This window comes from Chelonia mydas, chromosome 3 (genome assembly GCF_015237465.2).
Source record: "Chelonia mydas isolate rCheMyd1 chromosome 3, rCheMyd1.pri.v2, whole genome shotgun sequence".
Taxonomy (NCBI): Eukaryota; Metazoa; Chordata; order Testudines; family Cheloniidae; genus Chelonia; species Chelonia mydas.
The window spans coordinates 116,814,438-116,837,456 of NC_057851.1; the positions used below are offsets into that span (position 1 = coordinate 116,814,438).

Genomic DNA, 23,019 nt, shown 5'->3' on the forward strand with positions numbered 1-23,019 from the left:
TGGGTAACTAATTTAAAAAGTCATTGGGGCAGGGGGACTGTATCACCCACGTTAGTGCACTAATCACCAGGCTGAAGAGTCAGTCCCTTGCTTGCTCTCTCTCTGGCCCACTGCTGAAGCTGTTGCATTCTGGATAAATAGTGAAAGAATCCCACTGAAGTCATTTGAAAGATCCATTAGCTTCAGTGGGATTCGGATCAGGCCCCAAGCCTTTAAAGGCTCCCTTTGCCCTTCTGTTTATATACTGTGTGTACGTGTCTGAGATCACTCCATGTGCTCTAGAAGTATAAAATATAACTGAAACACGAGTGATGGGTTAGTTTCATAACTCTGCAGAGAGTCATGGTAAGGCATTTCCTTTGGGAGTAACGTCAGCAGTTGCCCTTGAACACATCACTTGTTTTGCATTATTCTGTGATGATGTATTTCCATAAGGAAATTAATTTTTACCACGTGTATATTCAAAGTCAACCATGGCCTTCTCTTTCCATCTTACCTATCCCTGGCAATGCTCCAAGAGGTTCCTCTCACTGCCTTTTCCCCAAATCATTCCATCGTTGGGGAGAGGGGTGGAGCTAGCATGTGTTGATGCTCCCCTGAAATTTGCAGAGGTCCAGGCCTCTCTAGCTACAGGTCCTGTGTCCCCACACTGGTTTTGGGATCCCCTGCACCTCCTGTCTCCCAGCAGAGGCAGATCTGCTCCCCTAGGCCATGCTGCCAGGGCTGCTTGTGCCAGCTGCCGCCCATGAAAGCTCCCATCAAAAGGAAGGTTTCACAGGAAGCTGCAGAGGAGATAATGCAGCCTCCGGCTCCAATCATGTTTTTGTTGACTTTTCACAAGGTTTGGGGGATGATGGGACATGCTCCCATCCTACTGGTAGAATGGCTAACGAGCACCCCTGCACTCAGGCAGTGCCAGTCAGGTGAACCTGCAGCACATGCTCCACCTGGAGAAAGGGAGCTTAAACAGGTGAATCTTGCCACAGGAAAGGGAGGAAGTTTGCCCAGGAGGAGAAGCGACTAGGGAGTGTAAGTGAGTGCCAGTAGCAAGCGGTACCAGCCTGGGGTAGTGGCTAGCCTCCCCTCCCCTGTTTTGGAGGCAAAGCAACATTGCAAGCCTGATATGAGCAAGAGGCCCTATAAGGCTGCCCCCAGCCAACAATCTGTGGTGGGACCTGGAGAGCACTGCCAGGGACTAGAGGTAATGGGACACAAAAAGGACCCTGAACTCCTGCTGGGAACAGGAATGGAGGCTTCTATAGGGGATCCAGAAGCAAGAAGCTGAAAGAGACTATGGGCATGCCCAGGCTGAGAGTTGGTTGGCTGCATGGTTGAGGAACTGTGCACATCCCCTTTGATGCCATTCCTCCCCTGCCCCCCCCAACCTCTTCTATTCCCTTCCCACCTGAAGATCTTCAGCCCTGGGAAGGGACCTTTGTGGGAGTCTGGAGAACTAGGAATGGTGTTGGGATGCTGGCTGACCCTCTCACCCCCTGCACTGGGGACTAGGGGAATCCACACTGCATTCAATGGGGGCATGATCCAGCCCTTAGTATTTAACCCTTTAAATGTTTGTGTATGGTTATCATGTGTCATCCTGCCTAGTGACTGCATACATATTGTTGCCCCTTTGAGCAGGTGGCAGCTGAAATGCGGTACCTTGCAGGGCTATTTTTGTGTGAATGAGAAATCAGTGACACAGAGTCAGAATATTTCCTTAGTGTTACTTACAAAAATGTTCCCTAGTCTCGTTTTTTTGTACAGCGGTGGGAACAAGCTGCTCACAGGCAGCTTGATTTTTGCAGAAATCTGTGATAAGGCACTCCATGCTTATCTGTATGAAGACTGTAGTCATACTCACAACCTCAGAGATATTCTAGGGTCTGATGGCTCTCTCAACAGATGATCATCAATAGAGGGATGGTTCCTGCTGGGGTTTCCTGTGTGGTCTTCCCACTTTTACCCAATGAAGGAACTTCTTTTATATTGTTGTTCTGACCATGCCTAACACCTTATGCATATACATGAGGATTTCAACCTTCATTTCCTTATCTGTGCTTCCACACCCCATCTGTGCCTTGTTTTTCATAGGTTGTTTCTTAGTTCCCCTTATTCTTATAAAAGAATCCACTCATGTCAAGTGTTCTTAAGCATATGGCCTAATAAGGCTAATCTAAAATCTTACAGGCCTCAGCCTGTGGGCCTTGCATCCTAGCCATGCTTTACTTGTATACCTAATACACACTCGTCGCTCCTAAATACTTGTCAGTCGTATACTTCCACAATTCTACAACTTAAATCTGTTTAGCATACATTGATTATATATCAAATGGAATATGAGTTGGCCATAACACTAAATAACAAAATGATAAATGGATGATAAAATGAACTAATTAGCTAGATTGGATAGAAGGCTCTGTAGGCATGTCAAGTTGTATTGTTATTTATGATCTGTTGTAAATTGACCCTGATCTTAGATGCAATTCTCAAAGGACTTTCCTTAGAACAAAATATTATTTTTCTCTTTCTGACTAAAAATGTCATTTGGTACAAATTCCACGTGGTACTACAGTTGCTGGTATCCCTATGTTTTTGGCTGCCAAAAACTGCAAGGAGTTGTCATCTAGTTACAGCGCAAATATTTGCAATAAAAAATTATCATACAATGTGAGCACTGTACATTTGGTATTCTGTATTGTAATCAGATTCAATATATTTGAAAATATAGAAAAACATCCAAAATATTTACAATAAATTTAACTTGCTGTTCTATTATTGTTTAACGGTGCGATTTAAAACTGAGATTAATCATGACTATTTTTTTAATCTAGTTAATTTGTTTTGCATTAATCGCTTGAGTTAATTCTGATTAATTGACAGCCCTATTTAACTCTTTACAAAAGATAAATAGGCTGGAAACCACTCTTTCTGGTTTTACTGTGTGTGTTGGACCAAATTCTGAGCAATGTCAGGGCAGCTTTGTACTGCACCCCAGAACAAAGTTGCCTTAAAGCCATCTCGGTGGCCTCTGGGGAGGGGTAATTGGCTGGTGTTCTGCCATCAGTTCGGTCCTATCCCAGCCCCTTCCTCTGGTGCAGAAGGTATGACCAGATAGAAGTGGGTGTGGCTGGGGCTGCCCTTTGCTGCTGAAATGGCCTCTGGAACCATTAGCAGGCTGTGTAAATTAAAGCAGCCACTAGGTTCTCATAGGTTTCAGAGTAACAGCCGTATTAGTCTGTATTCGCAAAAAGAAAAGGAGTACTTGTGGCACCTTAGAGACTAACCAATTTATTTGAGCATGAGCTTTTGTGAGCTACAGCTCACTTCATCGGATGCATACTGTGGAAACTGCAGAAGACATTATATACACAGAGACCATGAAACAATACCTCCTCCCACCCCACTCTCCTGCTGGTAATAGCTTATCTAAAGTGATCATCAAGTTGGGCCATTTCCAGCACAAATCCAGGTTTTCTCACTCTCAGCAGGAGAGTGAGTTTGTGTGTGGGGGGGTGGAGGGTGAGAAAACCTGGATTTGTGCTGGAAATGGCCCAACTTGATGATCACTTTAGATAGGCTATTACAGCAGGAGAGTGGGGTGGGAGGAGGTATTGTTTCATGGTCTCTGTGTATATAATGTCTTCTGCAGTTTCCACAGTATGCATCCGATGAAGTGAGCTGTAGCTCACGAAAGCTCATGCTCAAATAAATTGGTTAGTCTCTAAGGTGCCACAAGTACTCCTTTTCTTTTTAGGTTCTCATAGTTCTCATTTACCCTGGGAACCAAGCTGGAAGCCCAGGATTAAAGGAACACATATCAAGCTTGTCTTCAGTGCAGTGATAGCCTGAGCTATAACTCATGTTTTGCCCCAACCTGACTCGCAATCACCTATCAAAATCTTAAGTGGTGCTTTCAGCTCAAGCTAACTGGCCCCTCGGGATGTGGATTGACGCTTGAGTGCTGCTGATGCTGGAACTAGTAATGCAGTGAGGATGCAGCAGCTGAATTATAACGACTCATCAACTGTTAATCTAATTGCTCTGTGTAACTCCAGTGCTGTTTCACTTGAGTGGAGTAACTTGAGTGTACTAACTTGAGCTAACTGTTGCAGTGAATACAAGCCCCCTGGGTGCCTTTGTGCCCCTGCCCCCACCCTCTCAGCTGTGCTGAACACTCCGTGGCCCCAGTCAGGAAGTGGGGCCTATATTTAAATCACTGGCAAATATTTCCACAATAAAAGGCTTGCGTTAGGAATGAAGAGAAAGCACAGCTTTCCTGAATTCCAGCCTTTCATGTGGCTTTCTTTGCCACAGTGGGTATTGCAGTTGTGGGCATCATGTAGCCATTAACTACATTCAGAACAGTTTGCAGATTACAAGAGTGGACCAAAAATTGTTGGTTTCTGACCACAGCGAAAGAAAAGAGACAGATGCAGCAGAAATATAGGACAGATCCTCCTCTGGTGCAAACTGTCGTAGATAGCTCCACAGTGGAGCTGTGAGAATTTATGCCAACTGAGGATCTGCCCCATGGAGTAGAGAAACCCTTGAAGTCTCCAAGATGGATGCAGGATGCTGGTGTGAGGATAACTGAGAACATGTCAACTTTTGTTAAACTTACACCTTCCCTTCTTGCTTATAAGGACAGAAACATGCTTCATACCATAAGCATGACTAGTGGAGGGGAGAATTGGCATCTGATACACTTTAAATTATCATGAAGGGCTAATGTTAGGCTGAAGAAAGCTTTTTAATCAAGTAATGATTTCTCTTCTTCTCAGCCCCATTCATCTTCCTCCTTCTGCTTGTGGGAATGCTCACAGATTTCAAAATATGTAACCAGAGATCACATGGGTGATGCACGGTGATACAGAGTATTGGTATGCTCACAATTCCTTCATCCTCATGAGTTTGCTATTTCTTTCCAGTTTTGGGGGTAGGGATACAATGGGATTCTCTTTCCTTACAAGTCCAGTCGGAGGGTGTTTATTGGAAGAGAGGTGTGTGTGGGCAGGGCTGCTGTACATAAATGAGAGAAGTGTTGTGGGAAAGAGGACAAGGAAACAAATGTTCTTTGGAATCACACCCAGGCTGCATTCTGAATTTACTGTGTAACCCTTTCTATTGTGCAGTCAATGGAAAAATGGGGAAATTACCCAGCTCTTCTCTGCTGGGGATTCCTGAGTATGGGGGCATCTCCAAGGGGTGTAGCAATGGTATAGCCAATTCCTGTGCCACATCCCTTACCAGCCCCAATAAAGGCTGTGCTTGGGGTGGAGAAGGGGTGTAACCAAAGTGCACTGAGTTCCCTTGAAAGCTGTTGTCAGATGTCATAGGTTATAATCCAAAGGTGGATCTTGACTGCAGCAGGAATATGGCCCCCTTTTTCCATTTCTGTCCATAAATAGGACAATAAATGTTGTGAATCAAGAGTAAAACGTGGGTTAATTTTGTGTAAGTGCCCCATACTGCCTGTCCTTCTCTGCCAACGCACTCTAAAGGAAATCATCATGGTCCAGCTGCATGACCTCTTTTATTATAATGTCGCTACATTTTGACCATCTGCACTTTCCTGTGCCACAAGATGCATCTGTTACTCCAAGGCTTTTATATATGTTAGGGCATAAATTGACATTCCTCTCAGCAGCCAATTGGACCAGAAGAGTTAGCTAAATAGTTATGAAATGGTCATCCCTGATGAGTTGGCGGGGTCTATGGAAACCAGGCTTTGGGTCTGGTAAAGGAGAAACTCTCTTCACTTTTTCAAAACATTAAGTCTCTTGCCCTGCTCCTTGCAAAGCATTAAGTCTCTTGCCCCACTCCTTGCACTGTGCTTAATATAAGCCCATCTAAATTGAAGCAAACTTATCACTGTGGTCAGACTGAAAGACAGTGGGATTCACTTCCTCAGCAGGAGGCTGGCAGAGGGAGAGAGGGAGAGTTTTGAGGTAAAACAAGCCAGTTATCTTTGGTGTGTATCCCTAAGAATCTTCTTGTTAACCCTCCCTAAAATCCTTTGGATGGCCCAATGTGTGATAAACATCAAAACTGGTTACTTTCAAGGGGGGTGGGAGGTTAACAACCCACCCCCAAAGGCCAAGGCCAGTTATATTTGTTAAAGTGTTCAGCCCACGCTGGATAGTTCCACTGTTGTGAGCCTCGTAGTCCCTGCAAGGGGAATTCCCTTCCTTCTTGCCTCCCCCACTACATGCTAATAGAGGGATGTACCATACAGTCCCCACAACCCAACCCCCCCTCCCCCCCGCCCAGGGAAATTAAAGAACAAGTTTAGAGGTGAGGAGAGGGGGAGTGTCTCTCAGGGAAGAGGAGGGAGAGAAGGGCACAGAAGGTGAGCATGGGTTTGTCAAGGATGAGAAGAGGAGCTAGGGAACTGGAAAGTACAGAAGATCATAGTAGGAAGGGAGCCTAGGGGAAGGTATTTAGCAAGGTTGGGGAGGGGGGAAGAGATCAACACAGACTGCCAGTTTCCACCAAAGATAACTGATGCACAGGTTCCTATGGATTTTCTCCCATGCTGACCTCTCTTGGCTCTGCTGTCACCACTTTGGAAAGTAGGGGTAGAATTCTGTTTTCATAGTGAGTTAGCCTTTTTCTTCTTGTATGTAGCCGTGACCGGCAGACAGAGCATGTGTCGCAGTGCTTTTGTAAGATTTCACAAGCTAAGGAGCGTTTGGCCTACTGCTTGAATGGGAGGTTATCGAGGGAAATAATCCAGGGGTTTGGTGGCATTCTTCCCTCAGAGCAAGTACTGACCCAGTTATGTTGGTCACAGATGGTTTTAAGAGGCACTGTGCTTCTGGAGATACTTGCTACTTTTGGATACTTTTGGCTGAGATGCAAAATCAAGAGCCAAACACTTACGGTCATTAAAGATGCCGGTTGTTTGTTGTTGTTTGTGGTGGTTTTTTTGTTTTGTTTTTTTTTGCAAGAGTGGAACAAAGCAAGCAGCAAGGAAAGAAGAAGCTTAACATACACGTTTATGAAAATCATGCATTTTAAGCTAGAATTTTTGCCTAGTAACTTACTTAAATTGCCTCCTGCTTTTTGCAGTACTGTTTCTGAAGAGCAGACATTCAGTTTCATTTCAGCAACAGAAACTTAGCATTTGCAAACATCAGGTCTTGTAGTTCTGGCAGTCGCAGCCCTGTGATTAGCATCCTGTATAGGTGCCTGACAGCATTGCCGTAACAAACCCCAACCTCTGAGTGGAGGATGTGCGGTTCCCCACTTCCACTGAATAGGTGGTTACGGGCAGGACCCAGCCAAAAATCTGATGGGTCTACATGCTTCAGCAATGATGTTTGCCTCAGCAATGACTCTGGCCCACAGAGTGCCCCCAGATTTGTGGCAGTGTGGAGGCACTGGCTTGCACTGGAGTTGCACTGCTCCCAAATGGTGGGGAGTCCACGGAAAAGGAAAAGCGTCCCAAAAGGAGAGCTAGTCAAACAATGGTAAGTGTGTTCCATGAAAACGTTTGAAACATTTTAGTTTTTGCAAAACTTTTCATGAAAAATTTGAAAATTTCTTATTAATTTAAAAAATGTTTTTTGATTTCCCCCTCCCCCTTCTGTCTCTTTTTAACTCCTTCTCCTTTTTCTAGTGGCAGAATGGATAAAAAGGAAAAAAAGGGAGAGAAAGTGGGGAGAAAACAAAGAACATAAAAATAAAAAGGAAAAGGAAAAAGGGCCGTCGGTTGGTTTTTTAACCAAAACATTGTAAAAATTTTTAATGAAATGAAAAATGTTTAAGCATGTGCTTAATTTTAAGCAGCTGAATAGTCCAGTCTCTATCCAGCAAAGCATTTGAATTTTACTGGGACTTCTCACTTAAAGTTAAGCACTTTCTTAAGTACTTTGCTGAATCAGGGCTTTGATAACAAACTAATAACTCAACATATGTAACTTTTCTCGGATTATTCAAATACTGCTTGTCTAGAAATGCTACCATTTCTAAAGAAATGTAAAAATTCATAATTTTATCTCAGATATGCCAGTTTAAATCAAGAGTTAATGCCATTGACCTCATTGGAGTTAGTCTGGATTTACATTGCTGTAACTGAGATCAGAACATATCTTGTGACTTTTCTATCTTTTATTCCGTTCCTCTTGGCAAGTGCTCCCTTCAAACATGCTGTTTGATGTGAACTGGCTATAATTAGCCTGGATTATTTATTTTTATTCAACAAACATGGATATTTTCACTAATGTGAAAATGTAGGTAACAAAGGGATATGTGCTCAACTGGTATAAATTGATATAGCTCCATTAAACTCACTGGTGCCTTTTGCCCAGTGGCACTACACCAGTTTACATTAGCTGCAGTTCTGGCCCCATCTTTGTAGTCTTTATAGCTGAGTTGTTACCAGGGAATCAGTACTATTTTTAATGCTTGCTCTATTCCTCTTTTTATTGTAGATACTATTTTAAAGTCCAAGCAAAGAATCCCTATGGTTATGGGCCTATTAGCTCTTCAGTCACATTTGTCACAGAATCTGGTATGTGTTTCTTATTTCTTTATTTAAAGTTGAGATTTTAATAACTGGTATGGTAGGGCCAGGGCCAAAGCCATGGTGATGACTATGATGTTGAACTTCTCTGCTTAAAGATTCTCAGGTAAACCATTTGTTTTCAAGAAAATCAAGAAAGTGTACCTACTCTTTCATGTCACTGAAGTGATGGGAAGTTTTAATGAAACTGAAGTTAACTTTAGGGGGAATGGAAAGTTAAATTTAAAATAGAAAAGATAGCTAACACTCAGTGGTGTGGAGGCAATAGGAAGTTTAATACATCTTTGATAGATTGTCCAGACACTTAATAAACTAGCTTTCTAATTGTGAACAGCTGAAGGGCTGGAAGTACTCATTTCAAACAATTGTTCCACCCGACAGGCAAATTTCAGTTCTCTTTTCCTTCTTTAATGAAATCTGCTCCAATTTCTTAATGCCAATAGAATGTTGGAGGATAATATACTCTATAAAAATAGTATCCTCAATGGGCTATTTTTATCCACTTTTATTTCTTCTACTGAGCTGCAGGCCAGTCATATTATTGACTAACAAGGGGCCAAATTCTGCAAAGTTTATTTGAGCAAAATGTCCACTGGCATCAAGGATCACCGGTTTTGGCCCTATGACAACATGGGTATACATTGCTTCTCTGTGTGCCCATTTAACTTGATCCTACAGCCTTTGCCTCAGAACTTCCATTAAAATCAATGGAAGTTCTTTTTGTAGAAACAAAACAAACTAAAACTGCACAATAAAGTAAATGGTCTTATGAAATGAATTCAGATATTTTAAAGGCATATTGCATGGTCAGCTGTAAATTAAGCTGAACTTTTAGCGTTGACTTCAATGGGACAGTAAAGAGCTACACAGCTTTCCGTAAGTGGTTTGCAGAATGCACTGAGAAAGAAAGTAACCCGCTGTTCTGTTTCATCAAATAATGAAAGTTCCCTGGAATTTTGCCAAACAATAGATAACCATGTTCCTTGGCTTCAAGCAGCTTCCGCTGAAGAAAGGCCAATTCAAGAGACAATATAAATCACAATGATGGATACAAAGAATTGCTCCTGTTGTTTTATCTAACTGCTAAGACCTAGATGCACAAAGGGACATAAGCATGGTAACGCTCAGCATTGAGACACCTAATTTTTAGGCACGTGGAAAAACTGCAGGAACAGAACTGAGTTGGGAGCATAGGCTCTCTGTGCAGTGAATGGAGAAAGATAAGCACCTTAGACTGTGATCCACTAAAGCCAGCACTCTAAGTGTCAAGTTGCCTCTGCTAGCCAATGGGAAATGCCGATAAGAGGGGGTGTGCGGTAAGCCTGCCTCTCTTAGCCCTGGTCTACACTGGCTGGGGGGTTGACCTAAGATACGCAACTTCAGCTACGCGAATAGCATAGCTAAAGTCGGCATATCTTAGGTCGACTTACCTGGCCGTGAGGACGGCGGTGAGTTGACCGCTGCCGCTCCCCCATCGACTCCGCTTCCGCCTCTTGCGAGCTGGAGTTCCGGAGTTGATGGGGAGCGCATTCGGGGATCGATTTATCGTGTCTAGACGAGACGCGATAAATCGATCCCCAATAGATAGATAGATCGATCACTACCCGCCGTTCCGGCGGGTAGCGAAGACCTGCCCACAGAGATACAGGTGCCTAAGTCTGGGCTTCAGGGTGGTGCATATCACTGCTTTTGGCTCTCAGTTCTGTACCCTCTCCAGGAGAACATTCACCCAGGATGTGAGAGACCCAGGATCCAGAGCTCTGCTCCCATGACTCTTTTTTAATGAGCCAGAGTGGAACAGTTTTAACAGGAGGGACTGAGGGAGTCCCCCAGGAGACTGTCCCGTAACCCGAGGGTTAGAGTAAGCATCTGAGAGGTGGCAGATCCCTTCTCCCCCTCAGGCAGAGAAGGGACTTGAACCAGGGGTCTCCCACATACCAACTGAGTGCCCTAACCACTGGGCTAAAAGTTATAAGGGACATATTCTCCTCCCCTGGCTTTTCTGTATGAGCTCGCCTGCAGGACTCAATCCACTAAGCATGCTCAGGTTGGGCCCTGCAGGCAAGTTAGGCTGCCGATTGCTGTCTTCCCCCAATTCATGCATCACTCCGAGCCTTAGGCAGGAGATAGGCATCCAGATGCCTAGAGCAGGGGCGGGCAAAGTTTTTGGCCTGAGGGCCACATCAGGTTTCCAAAATTGTATGGAGGGCCGGTTAGGGGAGGCCATGCCTCCCCAAACAGCCAGGCGTGGCCCGGCTCCTGCCCCCTATCTAACCCCCCCTGCTTCTCGCCCCCGATGGCCCCCCTGGGACTCCTGCCTCATCCGCCACCCCCTGCTCCTTGTCCCCTGACTGCCCCCCCCACCCCATCCAGCTCCTCCTCTCATCTCCGACTGCCCCGCTGGGACCCCTACCCCATCCAACCACCCCTTCTCACTGTCTCGTGACCGCCCCCGGAACCCCTGCCCCTCACTGCCCCCCACCACACAATCCAACCCCTCCTCTTCCTGACTGCCCCCCCGGGATCCCTGCCCCTATTCAACACCCCTGTTCCCCGCCTCTGACCACCCCAACCCCTATCCACACCCCCACCCCCGGACCACCACCCTGAACTCCCCTGCCCTCTATCTAACCCGCCCTGTCCCCTTACCGCGCTGCCTGGAGCACCGGTGGCTGGTGGTGCTGCCGCCGCGCAGCACAGAGCAGCGGGTCAGGCCGTTGCTCTGCAGCTGCGCTGCCCCAGGAGCTCGCAGCCTCCCTGCCCAGAGCATTGCGCCGGTGGCGCAGTGAGCGGAGGCTGCACGGGATGGGGAACAGCGGGGGAGGGGCCGGGGGCTAGCCTCCCGGGCCAGGAGCTCAGGGGCTGGGTTGGAGGGTCCCGCAGGCCGTAGTTTGCCCACCTCTGGCCTAGAGGGAAGCAGCAGTGCACATACCCAGAGGCAGAAATGAAGGTGCGTAGGAACCTTTGAGGGCGAAAACGTAGGTTCCTAGTGGGGTTTAACTACCTACAGGGTTGGAAGGGTGGGGGCATGTGCATCACAGTGGTCCCAAAATTGGTACTTAGGCACCTACATGAGGGATTTAGCAAAATGACCTGCCTATATAGATGGCTGGTGCTGATTGGTCTATGAGGTAGAATATTGAGAAGAAAAACACCGTATACCTTTAAAAGATTGCATGATTAAACTGGTTTCTGATTGGCTGAAGTAAAGAAGTCTGTTTTTAAAAGCTAACCGAATGGAGGATATTTTTTACTAATTTTAACAAAAAAAATTGTTGCAGTTTAAACATCTTTCAGAATAAATGGTATAATCCAAGTGCAGGTGCATGCCATCAAATGTGAAAAACATTGGTATAACTTAACACCATTTGTTTTGAAAAGAGACAAACCCGTATCTTCAGCGTTCTGAAAACAGCTAGAGACAATTATTTTTTGAAGCTGATATTTCTTTCTTGCATGATAGCTAGTACACTGTAACATTAGGAGACACTAGTCTTTGAGAGAAAACACTAAAATATTTGGGGTTTTTTTGTTTTGTTTTGTTTCATTCTTACAGATAATCCACTGCTTATTGTCAGACCACCTGGTAAGTCTCACTGCTGATATTTTCTTGATATTGTCTATAAAACCTGTGAAACAAATCTGGGCATTGTAAAAATTAGGCACTATGACACACTACTTTCTATTAGAGTTTGAGGGAGGAGTGTGATATAAATTACTGTGTTAATTCCCAACGCCTGATTCATCTCAAGAATCTGTGTTCCAGTCTTATCAGGCTTTTGAAGCCAATTACCTCTTAAAAGAAGTGTTGTAAATGAAGTGTATTATGTTAGGCTAAAATCAAGTGTAGAACCTGTTCTATACCTGGTACACCCTTTATTGGGAGACTATATCCTGCACTTTCATGAGGCTAGATTAAGTTATTTAATCGTTCCTTTCCATCTCTAACTACTATGTTGAGTTGAGGACTGCTGGGTAGAGGTGGGTTGTTCCAGGATCTTGATGAAGGTGCAAGTAATGGACTCCCAAGACACCAGACACCAGTCCATTGGAGACCGTATGGGAACAACCTACTGGCACTGAGACCAAGTTTGAAGGCCACCTCTACATGAACAGTAAATGATTTCACTTAGGGGTTTACTCGTAAGTAATAAAGTCTGAGTTTATTAACCAAATTTGGAGTGGAGCTATGGTGACTGGGTTTTCCTACAGTGTCCTTTGAAAACCACCTATCATATTTATCAGTGATCACCCCACTCCTGGGGACAAGGTCCTTGAAATAAGGTAGCAGAGCGAGGAATGACATGATATACAATCTCCAAGTGTGAAGGTTGCTTTCTGTAGGAACTGGATTGTTGTCTTTACGAGATGTAGCAGGTGAACATGGTTTTTGGAAGGAGAATATGTACTAAGAACCTGGGATAGAATTGTGTCTTGAATGATAATTCTCCAAAAGTGGTCTGGTGTTTTAATATGAAGGCAATTTTCCAAAGGCATTCTGATTATATTCTGAAAACCACATGGCCTACTTCAGAGCAGCTGTTGCAAGGATTCTCTTGAGCACTGTTGATGATAGCCAGGAAGTTGATGAATAAAAATATTAACATTAACCGCATTCTGTTCATGATATTTTGCTCTTGAAATGAACATTTCACTGCTTTATTTGTATAGAGACGTTTATGGCCCCAATCTTGCAAACACGCATTTGAGTAACTTTACATACCTAAGTAGTGTCATGAAGGTCAATTCAGATTAATTCAATGGGTTATTCATGTGTGTAGAAGTTACTCACGTGCAAGTGTTTGCAAGATTGGGCCCTATGTTTGTGCTTTTTAAAAGGAAGAAAGACAAACTGACATTTTTTAAAACATACTTCTCATTCTTAACAGTTGCCAATAACACAATAAAAAAACCAAAGAGGATCTAGGAAATAACAGGAAAGAAAACTAACATTTTCATGTTGTAAGCTTATATCTGTTTTATCTTGCATACATATTGCTACAAAAGCATTCTAGAAGGAAGGTGGATTCCATTATTTAATATAAAGGAACAACCAATTATTTGTAATATTGATCCTGTGCAACATAATTATTAAGTGGTAGCTTATAACCACTGCAACGTAGTGAAGAAGAAACTAGTTCATTTGAGACTGAGCAAAAAATCTTTTTTTTATTTTTTTGCTGGTGTCAAATCTGTTTTGATTTAACTTGAGCTCCTGTGGTGAAAGCCAAATTTTCCACCCAGAACACACACACACATCACACGAGAGAGAGAGAGAGAGAGAGAGAGAGTGCCCTCTAGGTTTCATATCTCATCTTTTTAACACAACAGCAACAGATTTTACTTCACACTGAAACCTGTTACCCATTGCAGATTTTTTTCCACATCATCTCTTCTTTAGTGATGAAACTTACTTTTCTGGGGGGGAGGGGAGGAGAGGGGAGGTGTAATGTTAAACGACAAGACACTGCATTCAGATAGCGCTAGGATCTGACCCATGCTCATATAGCCTCCATTTCAGCAAGGTTCTTAGGCTTATGTTTAATTTTAGGTTTAGAAGTCATCCAACTGAAAGCAATGAGACTGTTCACTGTTTAAAATTAGATCTGTGCTTAAGTATCTTGCTGAATTGGGGACAAAATCAAGGGAAATAAGAACTAAGGCTGATGTTCCAGGGAAAACTGGGCCGTTAGTCACATCCATACAACCTCATTGACATCAGTGGGGCTGCATGAATGCAACTGGGGGCGCACCTACTGAATCTAAGTGTTTCAGCAGTGGTCAATGGTACTGTATATAAGCCCACCCATTGTTTGAAGATGCCCACTCCTCCACACCCCAATTCTAGGTGCACTAAAATGAATTTGGTATGGAATGGTTAAATAGAATCTCTTACTGTTCAGCATACATTTTGTGGTTCAGTTTTATCTTTTCACATTTGTGGTTTGAATTAAAACAGACAGAGTGAGTGCTCCTGTAAGTCTGTGATAGCTAACATGATACATTCATGGTCCCTTTTGTAATATATCTTGTCACATGGGGTCCTTGCAGAGAGGATGGGTTTGATGATTGGATAGGAATTGTCCATCTCTGACATGATCTGCATGGGGAATAAATATTTAATAATGGGCTCTTCAGTCTGGCAGAGAAAGGTATAATGTGATCTGTGACTGGAAGTTGAAGCTAGACAAATTGAAACTGAAAATAAGGTGCACATTCCTAACAGTGAGGGTAATTTACTGAGAGTCATGGATTCTTCATCACTGGCAATTTTTAAATCAAGATTGGATGAATTTTCTAGAAGAGCTGCTCTAGGAATTATTTTGGGGAAGTTCTATGGCCTGTGTTATACAGGAGGTCACACTAGATGATCACAATAGCCCCTTCTGGCCTAGGAATCTATGATCCACATAAATATTCTATATGTAAGCATATTTTACACCATTTTAACAATACATTCATGACAAATGTCCAGAAGGGACTTGACTAAGACATCAATTTTATTTCATTTGAGACTTAAACATGATTTTTGAACTCGGGTGTTTCAAAGTAAAAGGGTAGTTTATTAACCTGCCGCAGTACCTTCTTGTAACAGGACGTTCATCTTGATAAAATGCTGAAATATAAGACTGACCCTCTAGGTTTTTCCTTTTATTTTATTTCGTTTTTTCAAGGTGGTGAGCCCATCTGGATCCCTTTCACTTTTAAATATGATCCCACCTACTCAGACTGCAGTGGAAAGCAGTATGTGAAACGCACTTGGTACCGAAAATTTGTGGGAGTGGTTCTTTGCAACTCTTTGAGGTACAAGATTTACCTCAGTGATGACCTGAAAGGTATGTTTTGGGATTATTCTTACAGTGCTGTCACCCCTCCACTTACTGTATCCATCACTTGTTGACTCTATCAAAGGAATACATGGCTAAACTGATGGCACAATTTGGATATACATATGACAGTATTTAGCTTCTAAGGATAGGAACCTAAAGCAATTTGCACAGTGAAAGCAAAGTTGTACTCTCTAATCATAATACAGCTCTCTCTGAAATGTTCTGTGCTCGTTACTCATGCAGAACTTCTGATGTCATAATGGGAAGTCCACACATGGATTAATTGCAGAATACACAATAGAGAACTACAGAATGGATAAAAGAGGAGACTTGTACTCTGAACAGGTTAGATACATGGTAGTGCAGCAATTGTTTGAGCAAATCCAGAAGCTGGTAGGTGTTCAACAAGGGCTGTCATATAACTGTAGCCGTACCAATTGGTTGTATTGAGAGGGAATGTTGAGTGGGGTTATCCCCTAGGCTTTTCAAAGCGTTTGAATGGGGGTTTTAGCAAAATATTTGTCTTGTTTCAAGAACATGTATAAACAAGTATTTGTGAAGACTTGTGCTCTCATGCCCATCTCTGCGGGTCCCAGGCAGTCCTCAGACTGCAGCCACCACCTGACAGCTTGCTGGTACCAGCAGGGAGAGTAGGCTGATGGACCTTGGCTCACCAGAGACACCGCCCACAAAGCTCCTGATTTTGGAGGAGACATCTAGCCTCTCCAATTGGCTCAAACTTGCTATGTAAGCCAGAAGAAGGAACAGGAAGTTTTCTGAGGAACTAAGTGAATCCTAGGCTGCCTGCAACATAGGACTTTGCCTTGTTCCAGATCCCTGCTGCTACACCACCTCTGGCTACTGGCTCCAGCTCTGACCCTTGGCTTGACTCCTGACTCTGACTCTAGCTCTGGTTCCTGACTCCTGCCCTAACCACTAGATGTGACTGGCTACATCCTTGTCCATGACAGTAATATGCAAACAACCAGAACAGTAAAGCTCCTGTATGTGAGACCTATCTTCACAGTTTCTGGTTTAAATTTGAGAGTGCTGTCAACCTAGTAATACTGGTGTGTGGGGCTATTTTTACTTTCTCATAACCATATAAAATATTGGGTCTTGCTGAAATTTCCTCTGCTATCATCTGTACTGTAATTCTGATAAATTACTTATTCCAGGGACTTTAGTAAGGCTTTTGATATGCCTCGCATGACCTTCTCATAAACAAACTAGAGAAATACAACCTAGATGGAGCTACTATAAGGTGGGTGCATAACTGGTTGAAAAACAATTCCCAGAGAATAGTTATCAGTGGTTCACACTCAAACTGAAAGGGCATATTGAGTAGGATTGTGCAGGGATCAGTTCTGGGTCTGGTTCTGTTCAGTATCTTCATCAATGATTTAGATAATGGCACAGAGAGTACAATTTTAAAGTTTGTGGGTGATACCAAGCTGGGAGGGGTTGCAAGTGCTTTGGAGGATAGGATTAAAATTCAAAATGATCTGGACAAACTGGAGAAATGGCGTGAAGTAAATAGGATGACATTCAATAAGGACAAATGCAAAGTACTCCACTTAGGAATGAACAATCAGTTGCACAATGAGAAATGACTGTTTTGGAAGGAGTACTGTGGAAAGGGATCTGGGGGTCATAGTGGATCACAAGCTAAATATGAGTTAACAGTGTAACACTGTTGCAAAAAAAAGCAAACATCATTCTGGGATGTATTAGCAGGAATGTTGTAAACAAGACACAAGAAGTCATTCTTCTGCTCTACTCTACACTAATTCGGCCTCAACTGGATTATTGTGTCCAGTTATGGGCACCATATTTCATGAAAGATGTGGACAAGTTGGAGAAAGTCCAGAGAAAAGCAACAAAAAATGATTAAATGATGACCTATGAGGGAAGATTGAAAAAAAAATGGGTTTGTTTAGTCTGTAGAAGAGAAGACTGAGAGGGGACCTGGTAACAATTTTCAAGCATATAAAATGTTGTTACAAGGAGGAAAGAGAAAAATTATTCTTTTTAACTTCTGAGGATAGGAAAGAAGCAATGGGCTTAAATTGCAGCAAGGGCGGTTTATGTTGTATATTAGAAAAAACTTCCGAACTGTCAGGATAGTTAAGCCCTGGAATAAATTGCCTAGGGAGGTTGTGGAATCTCCATCATTGGAGATTTTTAAGAGCAGGTTAGACATACACCTTGCAAGGGATGGTCTAGATAATACTTAGTACTGCCATGAGTGCAGAGAACTGGACTAGATGACCTCTCGAGGTCCCTTCCAGTCCTACGATTCTATGATACTAGCGTATGATTCTAGCATATAGCATGTTCTTAATAAAAACAACAAGGAGTCTGGTGGCACCTTAAAGACTAACAGATTTATTTGGGCATAAGCTTTTGTGGGTTAAAAACAACTTCTTCAGATGCAATGTTCCTAATGAAACTACAAAGTTTTTTCTCTCTCTTAATTCCTATTGGCAAATGTAGCATTCTTCACCTCTTATATTTTTATTTACTGGTGTATTGCTGCTCATCACTGTAGTATCTGACTTTCTCCCATCTTTATTTTCCTGGAAGTGGGAAAGCATCACTGGTTGAGATAAGGCCATTTGAAACAACAATATATATCTGTCCTAATCTTTTATGTCACCTTTCAGATACATTCTACGGCATTGGAGATAGCTGGGGGAAAGGTGAGGACCACTGCCAGTTTGTGGATTCACACATGGATGGAAGAACAGGGCCTCAGTCATATGTAGAAGCCTTGCCTACCATTCAAGGTAAAAAACAAAAACAAAAAAAGGAAAGCTGAAGTGAAAGCTGAGGAATTGCACTTCATCCAGTATATAGAATTAAGAGGTTTTCTGCCTCCCTATCTACATTTATATCACTTCTGTTAGGAGCCAGGTGGACACCACATATTCTGAGACTGTATCATGTGATGTCCTAGTATAATAATTTGCAAACCACAACAGCTTGTGAAAGTTCAGAGAAAGAGGATGAGTCTGCAAATAAATTATTGAAATAAAACAGAAAATAGAAATAACCCTTAGGGTATGTCTGCACTGCAAAAAAAAACAAAACAAAACAAAAAACCAACTTGCAGCAGTGAGTCTCAGAGCCTGGGTCCACAGACCGCTGTTAAGCATTCACTCAGCATTCTTGGTTTTCATCTGACGCTGTTTGCTGTTGTTTTTTCAGGGTTGGGTTGCCGTGAAGAAACTGAAATATTCGCTTGCATGTAGATGACGTAGAATAATACTGCACTTCTCTGTTTAAAATAAGGATTGTTAATCCAGCTGTACATTACTGGCTCTAAGAAGCAGAGATGTAGACCACACAAATTATACAACTGGCACAGGAATCAACATTTCAGATGTTCCACTGTACAAAATATGCAGAAAGACTGTTGAGAGTCTTTAATGCTTTGAGCTGTCACATTTTTTATACAGATGAGGGAAAGGGGCCATCAGTTTAAAAAAAAGTGGGATTTAACTCTATATTTGCTGCATGTAATTTTGCCTCCTTGTTTTGTTATAAAAAATGATATTTGGGAATCCTGTCTTGAACCCAATAAGATACAATAATGCCTTATATTTTTATTTGCGGTTTTATTGTAGCCGTGTTGGTCCCAGGATATGAAGGACACAAGATGGGTGAAGTAATATCTTGTATTGGACCAACTTCTGTTGGTGGGGGTTCAAACTTTCAAGCTACACAGAACTCTGAAGACCTGAAGAAGAGCTCTGTGTAGCTTGAAAGTTTGAACCCCCCCACCAACAAAAGGTAGTCCAATAATAGATAGTACCTCATCCATCTAGTCTCTCTCAACATTTCTATGGCATTTTCACTCCAAAGTGCTTCATGAGCTTGAATTGATATGCAAATTTTATATAGAGGCATAACTTCACCTGCTACTGAAATTCAGACTCCTTTTGGAGTGAAATGCAAAAGCTCTTTAACAGAAGAGACTGTATAGTTACACAGTAGTTAGATATTTAGAACAGTAAATCCAACTGAAACTGTAGAGGAAATGTATATAGGTAGAATGCAATCATTCAAAATTGAAGCAGGCTAGACCATCAGGGCTAACAATCCTACTTCTCATGAAGTGCCATGGGATTAACAAGTGGCTCCTATGCCTTAGCTTTTGTTGTGATAATATGCTATATATGCTATATACTATACATCGTATATTCTGTACTGCAAAGACGTCATTTGTCAAGTTACTTTGCTTTTGGCTTGAACCACTGCCATTTTTCCACCAACAGGGTATTATCGCCAGTATCGCCAGGAACCTGTGTCATTTGGGCGCATTGGTTACACAACACCTTACTACTATGTGGGCTGGTATGAGTGTGGCGTGCCAATTCCAGGGAAATGGTAACCATGTAGCAGTCCGCCAGCAGATTGTATGGAGAGTGCACCAACCCTGCCTTTCAAATGACTTGTACTGGAAGACTGTGACCAGTTGTTTAGGGAAAGAACAAAACATGAAAGAAACCAACTAAGACCAGTTGCTCAAGAGACCCCAACCAAACCAAATACTGTACACATTTTCTCAGCTGAAATCTGTGGTGCTGCTTGATGACTCCACTTGGGACAGGATTTGAGTTTGGTGCCCTACTTTCCTTCTGTGGGTCTTAAAAGGCACGGAGATGTGGTTGTAATGGGTGCAACCAGTGCCCAGTGAAACCTAAAACTTTACTGGCCATGAAAACATGGAAGTTGCATATATCCTCCAGGAATGGCCTAAGCATGCTGTGCTTGCTTAATGGAATGCCAAACACTTTTTCATTGTTATTAATGGAATGCTCCATCATTTACAACTGGTGGAGTTCCATGCTTCTGAGTTTTACTATACAATCATGTCAAGTTACTAGACATTCACCAAAGGCAATATATTATACTTAAAACTTCTCTGGTGGGTTCGCCCATTGCTGGACTAAACACCAGGTCACAATGTAAATTCGCTTTTTTATATATATACATAATACAGTTCTCTATGTCCAAAGTACTACATAGAGAAGCTGAGTTTTTCTTGTTCACTAGATAAATATGGTTGGGATTTTTATGTAAAAGGTGCTGTTAACTAATAGGTCTTCTGATTTTTAGTCCATGAAACATTTTACTATGCACAATATATTAACCATGGAAAGAACTTTGTTCTTCTTATAAGTGAGCAAAGGTCTGTGACAGCTTTCTAGCAAACCAAAGGACTGGATATTTAATGGGAGTAAATCTTTTTGCCTATACTAAAATTGCATTATAAACCAGCATAGGTGCCTTATCAGCAGAGTGTCAACATTTAAGTTAAACTTTCTGTCCAGTACTATTTAAAAGGCTGAGTTCAGTTTTTGTTTGATTCATTTTCATCATCTTTGTGTATTATTTATTCCTTGTGAGGTTATTAAGTCTCACTGTGTGAATGGAGGCACAGTGAGATAACACAGGACTTGCAGCCAAGTTTTAACTTATTTTCTGAACAAAACAGACACCTCTAGGGTGCTTGAGCAGCACGGAACTCCTCTGATTCTGGTCCATCATGTGAATGAAGTATGAAAGTCGTCAGTCTTTCTGTAAAGCACATCAGAGGGACAGACCACACAGCCATCAAAGGTTGGGGAGCAAAAGCTGGTGTGTCTGGGAGGTGCGCTTCTGATTTTTAGCCAGGAATACAAACCTTTTTTGGGAAGCGGGCAGTAATGTAGAATTTCATTATGCATCAGAAGCAATTTCTCCTGCCATATTACTCTTTCTCTTCATGTAGCATTAAGGTTTACTCTGACCCTAAGGGATTTAGCCTTTGTGGCCATATTGTTTCACTGTTACATCTTATAAGCCTTTACCCACCTCAAAAAAGACTCCAGCATTCTGACGGCCTGGGAAAATAGCAATATACCTGGGGGACAAATTCAACCTCTTGATCGTCTGTCACTCTCATTCCAGTTTACATACCATATAGGACTAATATCTTATAAGCCGCTTTTTGTAGTTATTGTAAATGTATGGGGAGAAAAGTAACTAAAGTGATTATTAAAAGAGCTTTTTATTTTCACAGTGGTGCTGGGATTGAACATTGAATTGTTTTCACATTTTGTTTTGCTTCAATGCAGTGCCAAATATAATGATTAAATATAGCTTCTTTCCCTAATAAACGTATGATATATTGTTCCATTTTTTTTAATCGCATCCCTTTTGGTTGTCTGCGCCAGGTAGTCTGACATGCAGGATCAAGCTGCATGATGCCCCAAATGCACACTTGGAAGAGTAGAAGGCGCCAGTTTGTATTAAGGCAGGAAGTGTATGTAAGTGCAAACTTGACCAGGATTTCACATAGGATTACTTGTGGAGGGAGTGGGAAGTTGTTCCACAACAAAATAGATTTTCTCTTGTATTAAATCTGTATGATGTACATCCACATCATGGGCCATATCCCCAGCTTGTGTAAAAGGACATAGCACTATTGAATTCAAAGGAACTATGTGCAGTTTCACTAGCTGAGAATATGGCCCCCTGTCTAAGGATGGGTAGTCCGCTACCACCCCCCCCCCCCAATGGATGGTATAGTTTGCTCATTCGTAGACTGCAGCACTTGTGAAATGTGATTTCAGATCATTCAAACCATATGGGGTGAGTTAAAATCATAGAATCATAGAATATCAGGGTTGGAAGGGACCTCAGGAGGTCATCTAGTCCAACCCCCTGCTCAAAGCAGGACCAATCCCCAATTTTTGCCCCAGATCCCAAATGGCCCCCTCAAGGATTGAACTCACAACCCTGGGTTTAGCAGGCCAATGCTCAAACCACTGAGCTATCCCTCCCCCCAAAACAACTGTCACAAAGAATGGGCCCCTCAGGGATTGAACTCAAAACCCTGGGTGTAGCAGGCCAATGCTCAACCCACTGAGCTATCCCTTCCCCTTTATCTGCCCCAATCTGCTCCCTTCAGTTATCTGTTGGAGATACACCTGGAACAGAGAGTCCCAGGTGGATGCAGAGAAAACTCCATCATTGCCTCTCTGCAGCCCCCAGCTTAGTGGACAGTGAGGGTTGTATTGGAAGTATGGGGAGAAAGACTGGCCAGAGTGCCCTGCACTCTAGCAATTCCCAGCTGATGAATGATCCCCTAGAGGATCAGAGCCATCTGGAGCACAGTAGGGCAGCTCCTAGGCTCCTCTAACTTGGGGCAGAGAATTAGAGGGCCATAACTGGCCACCTACCACTCCCCCTGCTGTGCTGCACTCAGCAGAAGTCGGACCACAGCAGAAAATTCACCACATAAAATGCAATAGCATGTTGTATGTTCTGTTCTATTTTATATAGAGTCTTATAGTATGAGTGCCCTTGTTTCGTGCATTACGCACTGTGAAGCATATCTGTTATGTGTGATTAGTTCTTTCTCTCATCCTCTCCCCAGGGGTGAATGGTGTGTAGTGTAGGGTTTTGTATTGGTAGGGTTTTTTGTTTTGTTTTTTTTTAATGTACATGTTGCTCTGTGTTTGTTAAAGAAGGCAGATCAAAGAAGTGCACCTGCAGATGAATCGGAAGATGGTGACTTTGTGAGGGTCCTTAGGTTCTTGGAGAGTTTGTTCCACCAGCCTGTTGCCTTCATCTGGGTACCCCATCCCCAAAGCCTTTGTTAAACTGCCC

General features: G+C 42.8%; 1 protein-coding gene across 1 annotated transcript in view; it reads left to right on the plus strand.

The window, feature by feature from the left end:
- Positions 1-21,540, plus strand: part of FNDC1 (fibronectin type III domain containing 1) — a 126,621-nt gene extending 105,081 nt beyond the window's left edge. The window contains exons 16-20 of the mRNA XM_027821578.3: positions 8,436-8,515; positions 12,084-12,113; positions 15,202-15,363; positions 18,024-18,146; positions 19,638-21,540. Of these exons, the coding sequence (XP_027677379.2) occupies positions 8,436-8,515; positions 12,084-12,113; positions 15,202-15,363; positions 18,024-18,146; positions 19,638-19,753 (511 nt within the window). The 3' untranslated portion in view covers positions 19,754-21,540. The remainder of the gene's footprint in view (positions 1-8,435; positions 8,516-12,083; positions 12,114-15,201; positions 15,364-18,023; positions 18,147-19,637) is intronic.
- The last annotated feature ends 1,479 nt before the right edge of the window (positions 21,541-23,019 follow it).